Source organism: Agelaius tricolor, unplaced genomic scaffold, assembly GCF_023055355.1.
Source record: "Agelaius tricolor isolate 1412-34295 unplaced genomic scaffold, bAgeTri1.0.p SCAF_16, whole genome shotgun sequence".
Lineage (NCBI taxonomy): Eukaryota > Metazoa > Chordata > Aves > Passeriformes > Icteridae > Agelaius > Agelaius tricolor.
Window position 1 is genome coordinate 3,038,756 of NW_027269276.1, and position 18,709 is coordinate 3,057,464.

The window sequence follows — 18,709 nt, forward strand, 5'->3', positions numbered from 1 at the left end:
GATGTGTGCATGGAAAAAGCAGGACAGAGGCTGTGAGCACTTTTCCCCTGTTATTCAGCCCAGCTGCTGGTCCTGTCCCCACACAGCTGACGGGAAGGTTTTAAGGTTTACACGGTGATTTCATGAGGAACAAACTGCTATCAGTGGTGCTGATTTTCCCTTCCTCCTCTATTCATCAGGAAAGATTTTTAAACGAAGTTATTCATGCTGCCAGGTCCTGCCCTTCACATTTAAGGCAACAACAGAGAGGAAATCATAGAATAAGAGAACAGGCTGAGCTGGAAGGGACCCATCAGGACCAGTAAGTCCACCTCTGCACATATCCTGCCCTGATGCCAACCAGGAGCAAAGCTGGAGGCACAAAGTGTGTCCCAGGAGGATAAACTGCTCCATTTGCTCTTGGCCAACCTTGAGCTGTCACCACCCAAACTGTTGTGAAACTTTCCCTATAAAACTGCACTTGCTCCTGAGCTGTCCCTCTTGTCAAAGGACCCCTTGACTTTTCCAGTTCAACTCTTGCTCAGACCAGAGCCTTTCCCAGGATTCAGGAAGCAGTAGGAGCAGCTTTCCCTGTGAGTCAGATCTGAGCTGAGCCATGGGTGGGGTTGCAAAGGTCACTGCCATTGTGGGCAGATTCTTTCTGATAAAATAGAAAGCCCTGTGAGCTGCAGGGTCACCACAGCACCTGCAAAGCACAGCTTTAGGGGCCTCTGGTGCACTCCAAATGACAACTCCAGTCATATGTTCTGGTTACTTGTTTGGTCCCTCCTGTAATACTTAGATCCCTTTTCCAGACACACTGTCCATGTCCATCTGTCCTTCCCTGGACAGTGGAAAGTCACCAAGTTACAACTGATTTGCCTCAAAAGAAGTTGTGAAGGTGCATTTAATTAATACCTGCAAAGCTACTGTGAAGTTTCAGGCAGCTCTCCTTGGCACTGTTGTCCCCAATTATGTAATGTTAGACACCTTCCACCATAACACCCCTCTTCAGGGCTCATTTCTGGATTTAGCAGGAGAGAAGAGACACCCTCTGGCATGTCTGAAGGATAATCCAATCCCACCTCTGAGACACACACCAGTGGCATATGAATGCTCTGTGACTTTGAATAAAATTCCCAGTAAGAAGGAGATAAGCTTTTTAACAGAAGTACTCTTATGTTTCAGAAGACAATGATTGCTCTCCTACATCTCTGAGGAACTCCTAAAAAACCATGCAAGAATTAAATCCTAGCTATGAAGTTTTGTAATGTTCAAAGAAATCAATTAGCCCATAGAAAGGGGATGAATCTTTATGCTGTTCTACACATTCATAAAGTGATGCCTTTGAGCTTCCATTGTACTTCCTACAAAATTCACATCATGTCACCTCCTCTGGATTATGCAGAGCTCTTTAACCAAGTTTTAAAAAAACCCCAAACCCTGTACTTCATGAGAGACTGCAGCCACCCCCATACCCCTGCTCAGTTTCTTTTAATTAGGACAAGATGAACAAATCCAGGAGAGGGGAAGCAGGGTTTGAGGAAGCAAAGGAGATGCTGAGAGCACCCACAAGGGAGCCTCATCCTGTGTTCTGGTGACAAATCCCCTCCGAGCGCTCGGTCAGCATCACCAAGTCAAGCCCAGCACCATCCCCAGAGGGCAGAGAGGGTCCAGGTCTGAAACACAGCTCAGCCACTCCCAGGAAAGCTGGCATCCTGCTGGGATACAGGGAAATCACTGGAAACTGGGAGGAACAGCAGAGGAGACACCTGAGCAAGGTGAGCCCCTGCACTCTATGTTACTCCAACTAACAAGGATGCTCTGAGTGTGATTTTCTCTACATGCAATTGGCCAGGGCTTTATAGCTGCCAGGGAAAATCCTAAAGCTTCAGATAATGAAGGTGCACAAGGACCTGCTGGAAGGTGCCCTGCTGATGCAGCTGACCCACCCTGGAGCCCCCAGCAGCACCGTGCTCTGGTTAAACCCCCCACAGGCACAAGCCAGTCCCTCCTGCCCGAAAAAGAAAAAGACTCCAAGCACTGAGCACTAATGAGATGTCGGTATGAAAGAAAGGACCCGGAATCTCACTCCCCTTCCCAGCAGCTCCCGCTGAATGGGAGCAGGAGGCTGCATCCACATTGTTCCTCACGGGCATAAACAATGGGCTGGCATGTGGAGGCTGAGTGAGTCACCGTGCTCCTGCTTCAGCCCTGTAACGGGATCCGAGCCAGAACAAGGACCAGTAACTTAGGGAGTGGACCAGTTAGCTAATGACAATCATTCTTGGCAGGACACAAACAATGAGTTTAAGCATGTACAATACCCTTATAAAGAGCAAATCCACCAAGACTGGTGCCTTGTACAGGGATCTTAAGCTTTACAAGGATGCCTTTCCCAGTTTTCCAGCACTGTAGACTATTTTAATACAACCCAGATTTATCCATATAGAATAGTCTACCACTGAGATTTGCATGCTTCCAGCTAACCAGTTTAACTGAGTATAATTACATAACAGCAATGTGTAATAAAGTTCTCAGGGAAAAAACCTGAACTCAAAACGTAGAAAATATAACTATTCCACTTTCCACTTCATTATTCACTCCTACAATAATTTATTTACTGTATCTTTAAACAGAGACAAAACTTGTCAGAGCACTGCTGCAGAACAAAAATTTAGCAATTCTGAACAGTTGCGAACCGTTAGCGCAGATTAAAATTCTTCTCATGGTTTATAGCTTAGTATTCAAGTGGAGATAATTTCTTCCAGAGAGAAACCCAGAAGACAGAATTTAAGAATTTTAAGAATATTCAGTAACCAAATGTTACAGAAAGGTACAATGCTAATTACCAAAAGCAAACAGGAAAATCACAGAACAGGCAGAATACGTACGGAGAAAGGAAAGAGTTCCCAGAGCTCCCTGTGACGCTGGTGAGGAACGTCTTCAAACAAGACAAGGAGGCCTCTGAATAAACTATCAGGTTTTGCTTCATAGTTGCTGATAAAATCCAAAATAAGGCTGCAAAAACATTAGCTTCTGCTGGAGCCTGCTTACTCACTACAAAGCGTCAAACACACCTTCTTCCCACACTTGGAGCGCAGATGCTGCCTCCTAATGAAGCACTTGCTGCAAGGGGGGAACACCGTTACACAAGAACAGGAGGCTATTTCTTGCTGCAGAAACATAACTGGGGTTTGACTCAGAGAAAGGCAGCAGTGCCTGGGAGATGAGGGTTGCAGTGAGAGAAGCCATCCAAAAATAATTTGCCTGCTCAGGGAAAAAAAAAAAAAATTCACAGGAAGCAACCTGAAGCATATGTCCCTTCTAAAAGGGGAATTACTTTATTACATAAACACAAACCTTCTAATCTAGCCCAACATAAAATCACTGCAAGCCATCGAATCGGAGTGGAGGGTAAAACTGGAGCAGGTTAATATCTGTTCAGGCTGAGAAGAGATGCTCTGATTTTAGCAGCTTTCATATCCTGAATACCCATTGCATCAGTGACTGGGAACATATTTGCATTCACACACTGAAAAAGCACAGATCTTGTAGAACATATTTAGGAACTGGTGAGACGTGATACATATATTGACTAATTCCCCAGGCCTTTGGAGAACATCCCTCTTCAGGGAAATGCTATTCTTACCACCTCCATAGTTAAACATCACCCTCCCTGGAAGTAAAATTCCTTGTTCTAGACTGTAGATTTTCAAAGATCAAGGCTCAAAAAACTTTCACATTTTTAAACTCCATCAAAGCCCAGTGGCAGGTGGCTACTGAGTTCTCTTAGAACCTTTTGTTCCCGATGTGAAGAGGAAAGAAACAAATCCTGCTATTTACCATTCTGTGGATCCATGGTGCTCTCCCTGCAAACAGCGGATTCCTCCGTTCCCACACACCAGTACATTCTGGGTGGCAGTTGTGGAGGCCCCACACACAAACTTTCCACAGCACTTCAGACTGAGCAGTGTTGTCAAGGCTGGATGATCCCCATCTCGTGAATGCAGGAGCAGAGGCTGCTAGTGAGCACCATCCTGAATAAACATCATTTATTCTGTTTAAAAATAAACAAGAAAACAAATTAATCATTCCACTGTAGAAATGGTGACATGTTAATTCCTCTCCACTATCAGCACAGTTGTCCAAATGTCACACTGCAGAAATACATTTATCATCCTATAAATACAATTATTTTCATATTAGCTTCATTAAGAGCACAACATGAATTAACAGAGGGGACTGCGACCACTAATTTCTGCATTACAGAAAGATAATGTTCCTAATTTTTCACCACCAAAGCTGCTCAGTCTTTGGGCAGAGGACAAGGGGGTGGGCAGGGGTCACAGCTGCAGTTTCAGATTCTCCACAAGCTGGTGTAAAGGCAGACCATTGAAACCCTGCAGTGCAGCTGGAAAAATCCTAAATGCAACCTCAAAACCTCTCCCATCCACAAAGACAACCACAGCTCTTGTAAGACTGTGAGAAACTGAAGAACACTGATGTGGCTACTGAGATAATCCTCTGTAGAAAAGAGAAGAGAGCAAAGAGAAACACACCAGCTGCTGTCCCCTCTGCCCAGCCCTTTTTTGAGAACTCTCCCACCCTGGATGCACCAGGCTTCTTCACTCAGGGAGGCAAATCAGGCCCTTAGGAGCTATTAAAGGCTGGCTGCTTGTGAACTGCCTGGTATAACAGGCAGCAGAAAATTGCACAGCTCAGTCTCCTGAGGCACTTCCAGCTCCTTCCCTTTTCACAGCTGCACAGCCACCCCTTAACCTCTCCACAGAGAGGCTCAAACTCCTGGAGGATTTGTAGTGTTTGTCCAACCAGCATCAGAGCTCCTTCATTTTCTGCTTTCAGTTTCAGTCAGTAAACGCCTCTCAGATGAGACATGATGCACCTCAACTGACTCTTACTGGTTCTGCTCATGTCTGGTGTGTGATGATGAAGTTCTGATTTGAGGCTGTAGCTCGTCACCCACCTCCCACTGCAGCCAGCAAGGTCTGAGACCTTCCCTGACTCTCCCTGAGCAGAGCTGGCTTCCTGAACTGGGATCAAAAGCCAAGGGGAATATAAAAATATGCTGATCCATCAGCCCTCTCCAGGAAGCTTTCTGCTCCTCCCTCCTTACACTGGATTTCAACCACCAGCCAATAACACTAAAAATCACTGCATCCTATTTCAGTTGTTTCTAGGCAAATATTTGGATTTTAGGAGCACTCAGCTTCTGCTGACCCTGATTTCGCAGTGCCTGGCAGCAGCAACAAAGACTGGCACCCCTGTGCCCCAGTCTGGGCTCTGGGTGCTGCAGGAGGCCGAGATGGAGGTGACCCCTAATCCCAGATCCAAGCCCACAAACTGGTGAATTGCACTGTGCTGCTGGAGGGCTGAATTCTGCCCTGGCCCACCAGACTCAGCTTCTCTCCTGACCTCAGCTTCCCTTGCCCACACTGGCACGTGCCCCCATGCCACGGGTGGGACACGCCAGGCAGAGGTGTCACGGAGGCTCTCACACCTGCCCAGAGCTGCCCAGGCTGTTGGCTCTGGCAGTGGAGGGGATGTGATGCTTCCAGCAGCTGCCTGCCCGGTGCCCTCGATGCACTGAGCAGCTCCAGGGAGAGTAAACACTTCCCCTTGCACACTCTGGCCCACCAGCTCTGCAGCAGGTGATGGTTTCTGAGGCACTTCCTTGCTCTGACATGGGGACAAACCATGTGCACCCACAGCAACTGTACAAGAAACACTCAATGGGGGTCAGCGTGGACCCCCGAGGCTTGAAAACCACTCCACTCCTGATTTTTAGCTCTCTATTCAGCCTATTCCCCAGACTGAAACTTTCCTTGTATAAAGTGAAATTAAAAATAACTTTTAGGAAAAATAGCAGTGTGGTTCTGTTAATCAGTTCCTTTAACTGCAAGTAACTGAATGCTGTAGCCATGTATATTGTGCCATACAGTGTCCAGGTAAGCAGGATTCCTGTATTTCAGGACCTTTTTGAATATAATTTAAAAAAACCAAAAAACCCACAGAGCTTTACCTTCAGGAAGGTGCACACAACTGTAACACGTGCAAACACCATGATTGTATTTGATTAGGGATCTGATTTAGGGAGTCAATGTGCTCTGCACAATCTCGTTCAGAAGGAGAGGGACCATGCAGAACACACCTGAACAGGTGTAAATGGGATTTATATCCCATTGCTCACATTCCCAGTCCTGACACCTGCTACTGCCCATACCTGAACCACCCCCTCCTCTCCACTTCACCATCCCGCCCAGTCTGACCCTGTGCATTGTGCCTGAAAACAGCCGGGCCCATAGAAACATCACGGCTTGCCCAAAATCGCTTCCTAATTCATAAAAAAAGCCCTGCTAAAACTTCAGTGCTTTCCCCAAACCACCTGTTGATTCTGACAACCCCGCCTGGGGATTACCACGGGTCTGGGACAGGAGGGAAGGCGCTGGGGCTCTGTGCGGTGCCGATAGCGAACCTGGGGCCGAGGTGCCGGCCCAGGGACCCGGCCAGCCCAGGGACCCGCATCCTTCGTCCCGGGCGACCAGCGAGCACCAAGCCATCCCTTCTCCACATCCCGGCCGGCTGGGGGTACACCAGGCGCTACACCCCGTTTTGGGGGGGTCTCTGAAGCCTTGCCAGCCGCTTTCCACCCCCCGGGCTGAGGCGTCCCCTCACAGCGATTCCCGCCGCTCTCCGGCCCCGCCGGGCGGGGCGGCCGCGCTCCCGTCCGCAAAGTTTCCTCCGAACTTTCATTTTCTTTAAAAACAAACGCCTCTCCCCCCTCGTTTCAACCTGAAACGCCCCGGCAGCCCCCCACACCGACTGCCCTGGCGGCGGGGCAGGTGCCCGAGAAGCGGCAGCAAAGCCACGGTACCTCTGCGTCCCGGGCCGGCGCTCCCGGCGCTGCTGCTGCCGCCACCGCCGCCGCCGCCTCCTCCTCCTCCTCCTCCTCCTTGTCCGGCGCCGCCCGCACGCCTCGCTCCGCGGCCCGGGAGGCGGAGGGAGCCCGGCAGCAAAGGCAGCGGGACGGCAGCTCCTCCTCCGGCCCCGGGCCCGCCGGCCAAGGGCGAGTCCCCCGGCGCGGCCCCCGGCCTGCCCCGAGGGCAGGGCTGGCCCTCAGGAGGAGGAGGAGGATGGAGCTCCTTGCCCAGACCCGACCCACACCGCCCCCGGGCAGCCCTTAGGCTCCGAGGGTTTGAGTTTTTTAGGAAAAGCCAGCGTGGGAGTGGCGGTGGCTGGAGCAGGAGCGCTCCCGCAGCGCTGCCCATGGTCCCGGCAGGGCCCGACCTTACCGGGGCACAGCTCCGGGCACGGCTGCACTTTGAAAGTTGCTCCTTCCCCGGATAGCGGCGAGTTCGGTCCTCGCTGGAAGAGCGGAGCGAGGTTGCCCCCTCTCTTCGAAGGGAGTCGGATGTTGTGTGCGCAGCCCTTTCCCAGACTGACCCATTCCTCTCCAGGAGCCTCTGACGAGCCAGGGATTGCTCCATTTCCTCCACTCGTCGGACCAACTAAGAAAAAAACCAAACATTTCTGCGTGCCTTTTACTTTGCTGTTCGTAGCCATTCTGTAAATTAAATTACACACAGAGGATGTTTTTAGCCTGGTCGGTACCTAGCAATGGGCCACTGAGGGTCACTTGGGGTGGATTGCATTCACAGAACGGCTGCGGCAGCCTCCGATTTGCCTGGGGTGATTGTGGACGCACAGATGGGTGCTCACCGCTGCTCTTCCCTGTGTTCGGGTTCCCATCAATCTGCGTCCAGTTGCAGCCATAGGTAGAGAGCAAGAACGTAGCAATACTATTGTTTTCTGACTTTTAACACAGCTAAAAACCAGTGATACCTGTTTTCAGCATCTTTCCAACTCTTACCCAGCCTGCTCCATTTTATGCCTCACAGCCCAGCTCTTACCCAGACCTTTCTTACACCATTTTTAGCACAATGTTTGAAACCACCCTAAAATAACTCTTTTTCCTTTATTATGATAGAGCCTCTAATTTCCTCTGGCAATAATTTACCCTCATATTCAAGCTAATTTTTCCCTTTTTTCCCTCTCCAAATCTCATCCCACTCTTCCTTAGGTGTCCATTGATTATGTCACTCACAGTAATGCCTTTGTATCTCCAGCCTTCCCTTTTCTGGAGTCTGAAAGCTTCTGAGTGATGCTGTCAGTGAGTGGAAAATTGAAGGAGTTTGGCTTGGCCTGTGTAGGGAGCCCAAAGGAATTTCTCACACATCAGATGGGAAGAGAGTTGAAAGACAATGGAATGTTCTTGCTCTGTATCTACATTGCAGATGAGAGAAATAAAACTGGGCTGGGAACACATTCAGCGGAGCCACACTGGTGGTGGATGTGTCTCAAGGGGTTTAGGGAGCAGCCAGAGCAAGGCAGGAAGCCCCATCTGGCTGCAGGAGCCACAGTGTCTTTAAACACTTCATTTTAGGCTCACCTCAGAAGGAAAAGAGGATCCATCCAGCTTTGTGCTTGCCCCTGCCAGCTGCAGCTCTGCTCTCCTCCCTCTGCTTATGGTAAATGGCACAACTCAAGCTTTTATGTGCAGAACACTGACCACACTTAGCACTTAAAATTGCAAAAATTAATCCAAAAGCTGAAAAAAAATTAATTAATCCAAATTGCAAAAATTAATCCAAGTGCAGATTCCCTCACAGACTCCCAGTGAGATACTAAACCCTCAGATACACCCATTTCACAAAGTTAAACATTTATTAGGAACAAGAACTATTACAAAAAAGATATCCATAGTCTAAATATATACATGAGGTTTAAACATAACATTTTCATGTACCTTTAGCTATAAAAATACATTAGATTAACTGTATCCTAATTTATAAATATAGTTCTTTTCTTTAAAAAAAACAACTAGTATTCATATGAAAGCCTTACTGTGCAATGGAGGAATATATATATCCTCTAAGGGGTTATTTTAAAGTTAGTGTCTAGTGTTATATAACTTACAAAATTCAGTGTGTAGAGTCAAACCCTGATTTATACAATAAGAGATACATTGACTTTTGAAAAACTTGATAAGGGGAAAAAAAGTGAAATATATATCATACATATAAAGCCAGAAGAGTAGGATTTTAAGAATTTCAGGTTATTTCAGTTTCCACCACTGTTTATCAAAAATACAGAGATACATCAAGATAAACAGGCTTTTACTGTTTGCCTCACCTCTCTGCAGCCCAAGGAAACCCTCAGGTGGGCAAGAGTAAAACGTTTGTCTGAGAAGAGGTTTGCACTCTTAAGTGTCTTACAAAAATAGAAACTTATTTACAATGCTCCCATTTGGCCTTTCATGGGGAAGGGAGGACATTTTCATCACTGGATGGGGAGATTTACCTGCCTCACACCCCGTGGGAGCACAGGCTCCTGGTTACACTGTGGGAGGTATGTCACACCAGAAGTGAAGGGATGTTGAAGTGCAATTTCAACATTCACCAACTAATAAGGAAGTTTAGGCTCATGCAAACTTTTTTCCTTACTTATCACCACCCACCTTCCTTCCTCCTCCAAAAAAAGCTCCACTCATGCAACAGAATTTGCTGCTGTCTGAGCCTATCTGTGAGCAAAGGAAGGTACTGGGTAAATCCTGGCTTGCAGCAGAGAAGAGAGGTCAGACCTGCATTTCTGCTTCAAGCTCTGACATCTGGAGCAGCAATCCTTATCAGTGCTCCCTGGGGACCTGCTGATAAGCCATAAGGAACCTCGCTGGGTTTGTTCTCAGAGGACAATCCCAGAGGGATCAGCTGAACTTCCTAACAAGCTGTCACCATTAACTCCTGCAGACATGGGACTGGCTGTGCCTTTGCTGGGGTTCTCCAGCAGAGTCAGGAGGAGGGAAAGCAGTGAGCCCAGGAACTGAAGATAGCCTGTGGTTTGCATTCATCTCATGATAATTAATCTCATAATAATGTCTGGGCATAAAAAGAAGTTACTGCAGGAGGTGCTAAGGCATGAGCTGGGTGTGACAGCCACTCCATGGACAGCTGTGAGCAAGGGACAATCCAAGGCAGTTTTCTCAGTGAAGGATCAGCTACTCTGTGCTGGCCATGGGATGACAGCACTCACAGGGACAATGGCTGTGAAGCTGCTGACAGGCTCAAGTCCAGCCACAGCTTATTCCATGGTAACTGGCTTGTACACCCTTCTCTTCAGCACTCAAGTTGTGCTTGGGAGCACCTGCCTTTTCACACTGCACTTCCAGGAATGTATTTTAAGCTACATTCATACAGGCACAAAGAAACGTTCAAAAAGCCTGAAAGTTGCAGAGAAAGAGAGTGCAGGAGAGTTTCCTGCAGCTCTTCTGCTCCCTCCTCCAGATCAGGATTGGTATGGGGTGTTTTCTGTGGGGTATCTACCATGCTACATGCTCAGCATCCAACTCGGTGTCACCACGGTCAATGCAGTGCAAAATCCTCTTGAGAAAAGTGCTGTAGTGAAGGTTTGAGATACAACTGTGACTCACTGGGAGCCAGAAGGGTCAGCAAGTCAGGAACTTGCATTTGCAGCATGTGTAGTGTGTGCACACCCAAACATCAGGTTCCAAGGACACTTGAAAGTCTGGCTCTGTTGGGTGACATAGTGGCCCCAAAGGAGTCCCCCAGGAAACTCCCACCAATCTCATTCAGGGCTAGAATATCACCAGGATGGAGAATGCACCATATCTTTAGAGAAACCATGATAGCTCTTTCAAAGAGAATTTCCTCACAGATCCTTCCATGAAAGCTTGCACTCCCATTCCAAACTCCAGCTGCAATCTTCACACAAACTCCACCAACTCCAGTCAAGCTGTTCTAACCCTTCCTTACCACTCGAGTCCATCTCTGCCAAGGGAAACCCAAGTGCCTCTGAAGGTATTTGCCAGTGCCTGTGATGGCACCAGCAGTCTCTCTAGCATGCCAGTGATGTCCATGTCCTTCAGGGGTACAGTTGGGAAGCAGATGTCCTGCCAAAACTGTGACTGACCAGTTTTGAGTCACAGGGAGCAGGAAGATGCACAGCCAGGGACTTGTGGAGTACAAGTGTGTACTGCCAGTGGGGTCAGTGAATCAGTTTTTGAAGAGCCAGTTGGCAAAATGGAGCCCAGCAGATTCAGTGTTTCCAGAGGAATAAAGACAGGTGTTTCCATGTTCCTTCCCACCCCTCCCCTCCCCCTTGCTCTGAACATGTTCCCCATGTGTCACATTCAGAGTGTCAGCATTTCAGGCCTCCTGTTTTCATGGACTCTTCTGGGAGAGTTTGATGGTGACTGTTTTCACTTCGGTGTATTCTGCCAGAGCATACTCCCCACTGCAGAAGAAAAGAGGGGAGGAAAGGACAAACAGTTGTTGATTGTTAATGTGTATTTCCCTGAGAGAAGAGAGTTGTACACATGTGCATTTCTGACATCAGGTCATTAAAACCAGATCTGAACAATTCACATCAGCTATCCATTTGTCCCACCACCTCTAATAACCACCAAGTACATGTACATACAATTACACCCTCTTGTGAGAGAAACACAGAGTGCTTTGGTCACTGTAACCCACAAGATGACACTTGTGACTCTGCCTGTGCAAACTGAGTGCTGATGTGAGAAGTCATCCAAGAGACAGCCACATACACACAGCTATTGGTGCTTAGACAGCAATTAAAGTTATTTTTTCATCCAAAAAAAGCTATCTACAAGATACCCTGTCATCAGGAAGGCACAGTTGCTCCAGAAATGCATATTGATGAGAGAGCCCACCACTGCATTATGTCTTGGTTGGTGATAACTGGCTCTCTTCCCGTGCCCTTCCCATGGGAAACCTCTGACATCCTTTAATTATCCAGGCAATCAGGCAAAGCAAACCATAAGGTCTCAATATATGTCTATGTCCCATCTGAGGATTAATTTATTTGCTGTGCTTAGCAAATGAGGCACCTGAATGTCTCAGAGCAGCAGATGTACCAGAACAGTTACTGGAAATGGTTTCTGGGATTAAATCTGGCTTGTGAAAGAAAAGGTGTGTTAGATTCCTCTGAGGAGTCTGCTGAATGGTCTAACAAAACCTGGCTCCTATATGAGAAGAAAATTAAGATTTAAGACAATGTCTCAGCTCTGTGTCTAACTCATGGAGTGACTTTGGTTTAAAAATTTCAGCTTTAGTAACTATTAAGAGCTGAAGTGTCTGGTGGCTCCACTGTAACAGGCCAGGCTGGGGAATAGGGACAGAGAGTTCTTGTGTAATTTAGCAGCAACCTTGGAAGGTGGGATGGAAAATGATTTGAGAGATCATTCCTTCCCACCTGAACAAGGAGCAATGATACAGCAGCCAAGAGAGGCACAGACACCACTATGGAAAGATGGAGCAGGTTTGGGGTGGATACCAGTGTCCCCAGCCATGGTGCCACACTTCTTCCTTCATCTAAAAATCTAACTAGTATGGAAAAATGCTTCCAATGGACTTGACTGAACTGGAGCTATTAAAAGCTCATAAAGCAGATGAAGGTGCTCCTAAAGGAATGCTTTACATCCATGCTCTACTGGCTTAGCACCTCCCTGTGGGGCATGCTGCAAGCCTGATTAAACTTTAAAAGCAAATTCAACAGTGTTTTCACAGTCACAAATGTTATTGCATTCACCACCCACACAGAAACAAAATACTGAGCAAAACTTACAGTTCTCTGCCATTGCCTGACATTTTAAAGCCACCAAAAGGAGCCTGAGCATAGAGAGCATTGTAACAGTTGATCCTACAATAAAAACATCAATTTTAAAAAGACAATTCAATACCAAGGAAAAGCAAGATGATGACAACAGCAACAATACAATAAAATCAGAAATCTCTCTGTTTTCTCTGTCATACACTTGAGAAATCAGATTATTGCAATAAAATCTTCTTTTGCTGCAGAAACAGAAAACATCTGAGTAGTTCTCAGTCTGACCTACATCTTGCTTCATATCCTCTAATGGCAAAGACATTTGTGCTTGAGCTAGAATTTATGCCATGTTCAGAGTCATGATTAAAATAAATAGTTCAGGCTATTCCCTAATTTATTAAGTACATTCTGAAATGAACATGTTTACTCAGAAAGTTCTCTAAACACTCACAATGAGGCCCCAGCATCCCCTTCCAGGTACAGAAAACATTTGGACTGTGTCAGACAATTGTGTCAAGTAAAATAAAAGCACTGGGCCCATTTCTATGGATCCTTGGTAGAAAAAGCTGGTGCAGACACTTCCCCAGCATCTCAGTATGATCAAATGACTGAAGGTCATGCAGCACAGGCATAGCTTGAGCTGGAAGTGTGCACCTCCATGTGTGTTCAGCACATGTATCCTTCAAAGCCCAACATCCCATTTTTATGTAAATATTTGAGGCTGATTCTTCTGGTGCCAACTCTTAATATTAATCCTCTGCATCAGAATCAGATACCAGATCAGCTTCCTGTCTTGAGTGGGAAAAAATCAGAATTCCATCTTTAAAACCATTCTAATATAAAATAAGAAATTTTGTACACAAAAATAGCTGCTTTTCTTTGTGACAGTGATGTGTTGCCACCTACTGTCCATACTGGTTTATGCAGCAAAATCCCATCTGGTGCTGGCAAAAGATCATGAAAATTGCTTTTTGCTACATAGAGGGTTTTGGAAGGCACAACGTCTGGTGGAGCTTACTACAACCCCGACAAAGCAATACCTCAACTGAAGGAAAAACCAGTCCATTTCTCAACATGCTGTCAGGCCTCACCACCTCATTTTGAGGAATGGATGTTGCTTCTGAGCAGAACATTAAGAATTAGGCAGGCTACTAATCCACCTTAGCTGCAGCATTTAGAGAATCACAGATATTCTGAGTTGGGAGGGACCCACAAGGATCACAAAGTTCAACTCTCAAATGAACGGCACATATGGGGATGGAGCCCACGACCTTTATCTTACCAACACGATTGCAAGTCCTAAATCCCTCTCCCCTCCCAGGAAACAAAGCCCCAGCCCATCCTCTGTTCCCAGGCTGCTCACCAGACTGTTCCTGACTGCAGGGCTGAAGCCAGGGTTAAAGCTCTGTCCAGGTTCTTGGTGAACACCGCGGCCGTGAGTCCGTACTCAGTGCTGTTGGCTCTTCTTATCACCTCTTCTATACTCTTGAACTTCATAATTGGCTGAACTGGCCCAAAAATCTGCAGATATCAATTAAACTTTAGTACAGGAAAGCATCTGCTAATTATGGTAGTTTTGAAGTAATCAGAATCAGATGCTCTGTTTGGGTAATATATTTAAAATCTTATATTTTAGCCTTCTAGGGGTCACTGATGGAGTGTCCTAAAAGCTACTAATTAAACTTTAAAGGAAGCATTGTGATGTGCTGTAGTAGTTAATAAATGTTAAGATCCAACAAGTAATGGATCATCTGTAACAATCAAAATAAGCAGAGTTAGATCTGGACAAGTTACAAATGATTCATCCTTACTCCATTTACAACTCTCCTTTTGAACTCTGAAGCTGAGTGTGCTCAAGTAACAATTAATTTATTTCAAGGACTGCAAGTTTTCTTCCTTGGTTTTAACCCTGATTTTGTCACTGTATGCATTTTATTTGCATGCAGTGCATTAACCACATCTGTGCTTGACCACAAACTTGGCTTCCCAGGTTGCCAGTAGAGGCAACAGCCATACAGAAGGCTTCCCAAATTTTGGGATGGAGTCTCTCATCAGGCACAGTATCAAAGGTGGAGCCCTTTCTTGGTCTGCAGGCTCTCACAGCACAATAAAGCCCATTGAATGTGAGAAACAGACTCATTTGGGCCACTTTTAAGCTCAAACAAGGGTTTATAAATGTCTTTGTTTTGGGATATTCAGGCTCTTATGTGGAGCCTTAATCCTAGGCAAAGAATGAACATGCATTTGTAACAAAACTGCCAATGAATGGAACTGGATAAGCTTTGTGAATCATGCCTTGGGATTTGGAGTCAGTTCATTAAGAAAAGGTTTGTCATGGGATTTTCAGCTCTTTTTCTCTCTATTTTTAGCATGTAACTCATGCCCTGACTGACTGATATCTTTCCCAGGTTCCTTAGAGATTCTGTGGCAGATCTGAGACATTCAAACATCTTGCCAGGAGTGAACAGCAAGCAGCCCCATAAAAAGCACTAGGCTAAACTTTAAACTACAAATGCCAGTTAGACTTTGGCAACTACTTATTTTCCATTAGGGAACATGATGAAAAGTAGATTAACTTCTATTTCAAAGGAATATCACAGCATCTAATCACATGCAGCTTGTTCAACATTTCTACATATGAATAATGAAAGCCAGAGTATTAGATCTGCACTTTGCTGGCTTTGACCATGTTTTCATATAGGAAAGAAACAGTCAGTCTCAGGAGATTTTGCCATGAGAATGGAATCTGGGATTGTTTCAGATGCTAAGGCTGTTTCAGAGGACTTCAGTGGCTGTTCCTTTGCTCCTTACCAGCATCAGGTCCCAGAGTTCTTTTCCCACTTTTCTGCAATAAAGCAACCCCTTCTCTACAAAGTAGGGGAGCAAGAGCACACATTACACTGTCCACAGTCATTGGCAATTACAGGGTAAATAATTGCTCCAGCCTGCCAGTGTCAGTTATTTTTACTGAGTTATTTATATTTAAAATTAAGGATTCAGACAGAGCCCCCTCCATTACCACTATTTCTGATCCTGAAGCAGCATTTTTCTAGGTGATTTGTACTGTACCTCCTCTTTGGCAATTCTCATGTTGTCAGTGACCTCTGAAAACACTGTAGGTTTTATAAACAGGCCTCTGTCTTCAATGGCAAGACCTCCACACTCCAGCTTAGCCCCTTCTTTCTTCCCACTTTCTATCAGCTCCAGGATTTTATCAAACTGTTTTTGGTCAATCTGTCAGACACAAAAGGAAAGAAACAAACAGCAGCACCTTTATTATCATGGTTCCAGAGAGAAGTCATGGAATGGGGCCCAGGGGCACATTTGCAGGGCACTGTCAAACTGGGCCAGTTTATAGCTCAGTTTAGGATGTGGCAGTCAGGGAGTGAGCAGGGAGAAAGAAAGGACATGGGCATAGCTCTGAGCCACAGGAAACACAAGGTGAAGTGACATGTGACAGTTTCATCTGATCTATTAGTTTGCTGCCACATGGAGGAGTCTTCCCCCTTTCCCACAGCTCACCTCACTTGAGCTCTGGGATTTCTCACCTTCTCCAAGCACTGCTTTATCTCAGCAGCAGTATGAGAACTGCCTGAGATGGATGAAAGAGCTCGGCAAGGGATCTGACCAGCAGCAGAATCAGTACAGGAGAGGGAAGACCAGGATCCAGGAACGATTGACTCAATTTTGCTGCAGTGTGCAGCTTCACCTACAGCTCTCTGTCCCCAGCTGGAAGAACCCAGTGAGCTCTGCCTCCATCTCCTTCCACAGTGCACACTCCATGAACAGCCTCAAGATCAGCCCTGTTGGTGGGGTGACTTCACAACAACTGCTGCACCAAAGCCTTGCTTTTAAAACCAGAATCACTTTTCACAGTTCTTAGAAACTGATATAATCCTGCATTTTTTTCTCTCTCACATTTGACTACCTTTTCTAACTCCTCCTAACTATGGAGTAATCTCAAATAGTGAGTGCTGCTGTCAGCCTTTAACCATGGATTTCTGTAGGGGTGGGGAAAGGCCAGTCCAGTGACAGGACCCTGAAGCTGCACAGCTGCACCAGGACTTGGAGAACACATCATGCACTCCACAAGCACAGTGTGTCCTGTGCTGGGAGCAGGTGCAGAAGCCCTTCCACTCAACACTTCCACTCACTGCTGACCCTTCTTCAGTCCTCCATGTGCAGCAGTGGGCTGCAGAGCTGCAGGTTTCAAACAAACAGACCTGGCTCTTGACATGATGTGGAATTAAGTGACGAAACTCCTCATGACAGCACGCTGGAGATAGTAAAGCGCTTAGAGATGTTTGTAAAAAGAAAAACTCAAAAAAAAGCTGGACAAATTTATTGAGGTGATTAAAGAAGACTCCACCCACTGGTACAAGGTGTCCTGGAAGGCTGGGGGATTATTCTGATTGCCAGGTATCTCCAGATGCTTGTTCTGGCTCAATCCCTCTCCCCAGGCATCTGGTTTTATTTCAGCAGGGCCAGTTGCCAGTTGGGACTGTTTACACGGAGTGTTCCACACTTGACTCCTCCAGATTACAGACTATATCCTGTCCCTAGTTAATCCTGACCACACACAATCCAAGTTTTCATGCTTTTAGACAAATATCAAAGCTGCAGGAGGGTGTCCTTGGGATACTTGTGGTACACAGTGGAAACAGAGCCCAGCACATCTCCAGGCAAACAGATGTGTGAGTAGCACGTGCACTGTGCGTGTTCTAAGTGCTTGTGTTCTCTCATGTGTTAAGGTGCTACCCAAGGACACACTTAATTCATGCTACTGCCTGAGGAAATGTGTGCCCTGCTGTAGGATACAGTGTCACACTGAGTTTGGCAGGTGCCATACACATTGTCTATTTGTCTGGTTGCTTAGTTGCCAAGCGTAAATAATTCAAAAATATCTGCAAGTGCTTTCCATCCTGGCATGTCTGTGATCCAGACCAATCCAGTCCATCCACTTCACATCACAGAAAACAAAACAAGGATATTTATACAGCTGTAACTTGTTGCAAGGCAAACTACAGTTAGATGAAAAGACACTGGGGAAAGAAAACATTTGTAAAAATGACATGCAAGGGTGGAACTGTTTGTCATTGTAACTAGAGCTTGCAAGGCTTGTTTAAATTCTGTCCCCTACTCCACTATTATTTATGGTTCAAGCATTGAATTCTATTAAAAACACATGATCTGGTAAAGCAAATTCTACTATTTGTTCATCTAATTCAATAGAGAAGGGAGCTTCTAAGGATCACTGCAATACTGAAAATCCGGGAACCCCCAAATCCTCATCTCTTGCTTCATTTCAGTCAAGACCACAAGGAGAATTTTTTCCATGTGCAAACCTAGTGTTTGTAATCCTACAAAATAGCCCATAACTGGGTCCAACAGGCTGTTGGACACAACCCTTTCTACTTAAATGTTTTATTTTCACACTTTAATCCTGAAGTGCATGTCTACAGTATAAGGAAAATATTGACTGTCTTATAAATCAAATTATATGTTTTGGGCTGAATAATTACTGGTTAAAAAGTGCCATAATTAGTGCTTGTTTTATTTCTGTAGACTAGGTCTTGCAGTCCACAAATCCCAGTATTTGGGTTCTAAAATAACAAAACTAGTCTAGTCTTGTTTTAATGTAATCCCTGTTCTAGTGCCCCAGGATGTCAGTCTCATCTAATGCAGCTTGCTGCTCACAGTTGTACAATGCACTGGTTAACCAGTTTGCCATCTGTGCAGATTTACTTTATTGCTTCCTGTGATACAGCTCCCAGGAATCCAAAGTTTAGAAATGCCTGCATTTGAGATTGGCACTCTGCTCAAACAGTCCTGAGCACCCCTCGGGTTTCTTGTGGTGTCCTTTGAATTCCAGCCAGTCAGCACTGCCAGACACATGTGAGTTTTGGAGAAGTCTCACCAGAAGCATGCCTCATTTCTGTCTAAATTTAACGCTGTTTAAAGTTGACCTAATTTTAATCAGAGCAGCACAGTTTATATCAGCATAACCCAATACTGCAGCTGACACAGTCTTTCCCCCACTGCCATGCCATGAGCATCTATGCCA

At 45.9% G+C, this 18,709-nt stretch overlaps 2 protein-coding genes across 3 annotated transcripts in view; both read right to left on the reverse strand.

Moving 5' to 3' along the window:
• Nucleotides 1-6,976, reverse strand: part of LRRK1 (leucine rich repeat kinase 1) — a 73,380-nt gene extending 66,404 nt beyond the window's left edge. The window contains exons 1-2 of one of the 2 annotated variants that reach the window (XM_071441230.1): nucleotides 6,875-6,976; nucleotides 3,826-4,039 (exon numbers count right to left, since the gene is read on the reverse strand). In XM_071441230.1, the coding sequence (XP_071297331.1) occupies nucleotides 3,826-3,892 (67 nt within the window). In that variant the 5' untranslated portion in view covers nucleotides 3,893-4,039; nucleotides 6,875-6,976. Of the gene's footprint in view, nucleotides 1-2,873; nucleotides 3,413-3,825; nucleotides 4,040-6,874 lie in introns of those variants that run through there. The other variant, XM_071441231.1, reaches the window with a different exon arrangement.
• A 1,729-nt stretch (nucleotides 6,977-8,705) lies between these two features.
• ALDH1A3 (aldehyde dehydrogenase 1 family member A3) overlaps nucleotides 8,706-18,709 on the reverse strand; it is a 33,324-nt gene continuing 23,320 nt past the window's right edge. Inside the window, exons 10-13 of the mRNA XM_071441234.1 lie at nucleotides 15,715-15,879; nucleotides 14,009-14,166; nucleotides 12,664-12,738; nucleotides 8,706-11,310 (exon numbers count right to left, since the gene is read on the reverse strand). Of these exons, the coding sequence (XP_071297335.1) occupies nucleotides 11,238-11,310; nucleotides 12,664-12,738; nucleotides 14,009-14,166; nucleotides 15,715-15,879 (471 nt within the window). The 3' untranslated portion in view covers nucleotides 8,706-11,237. The remainder of the gene's footprint in view (nucleotides 11,311-12,663; nucleotides 12,739-14,008; nucleotides 14,167-15,714; nucleotides 15,880-18,709) is intronic.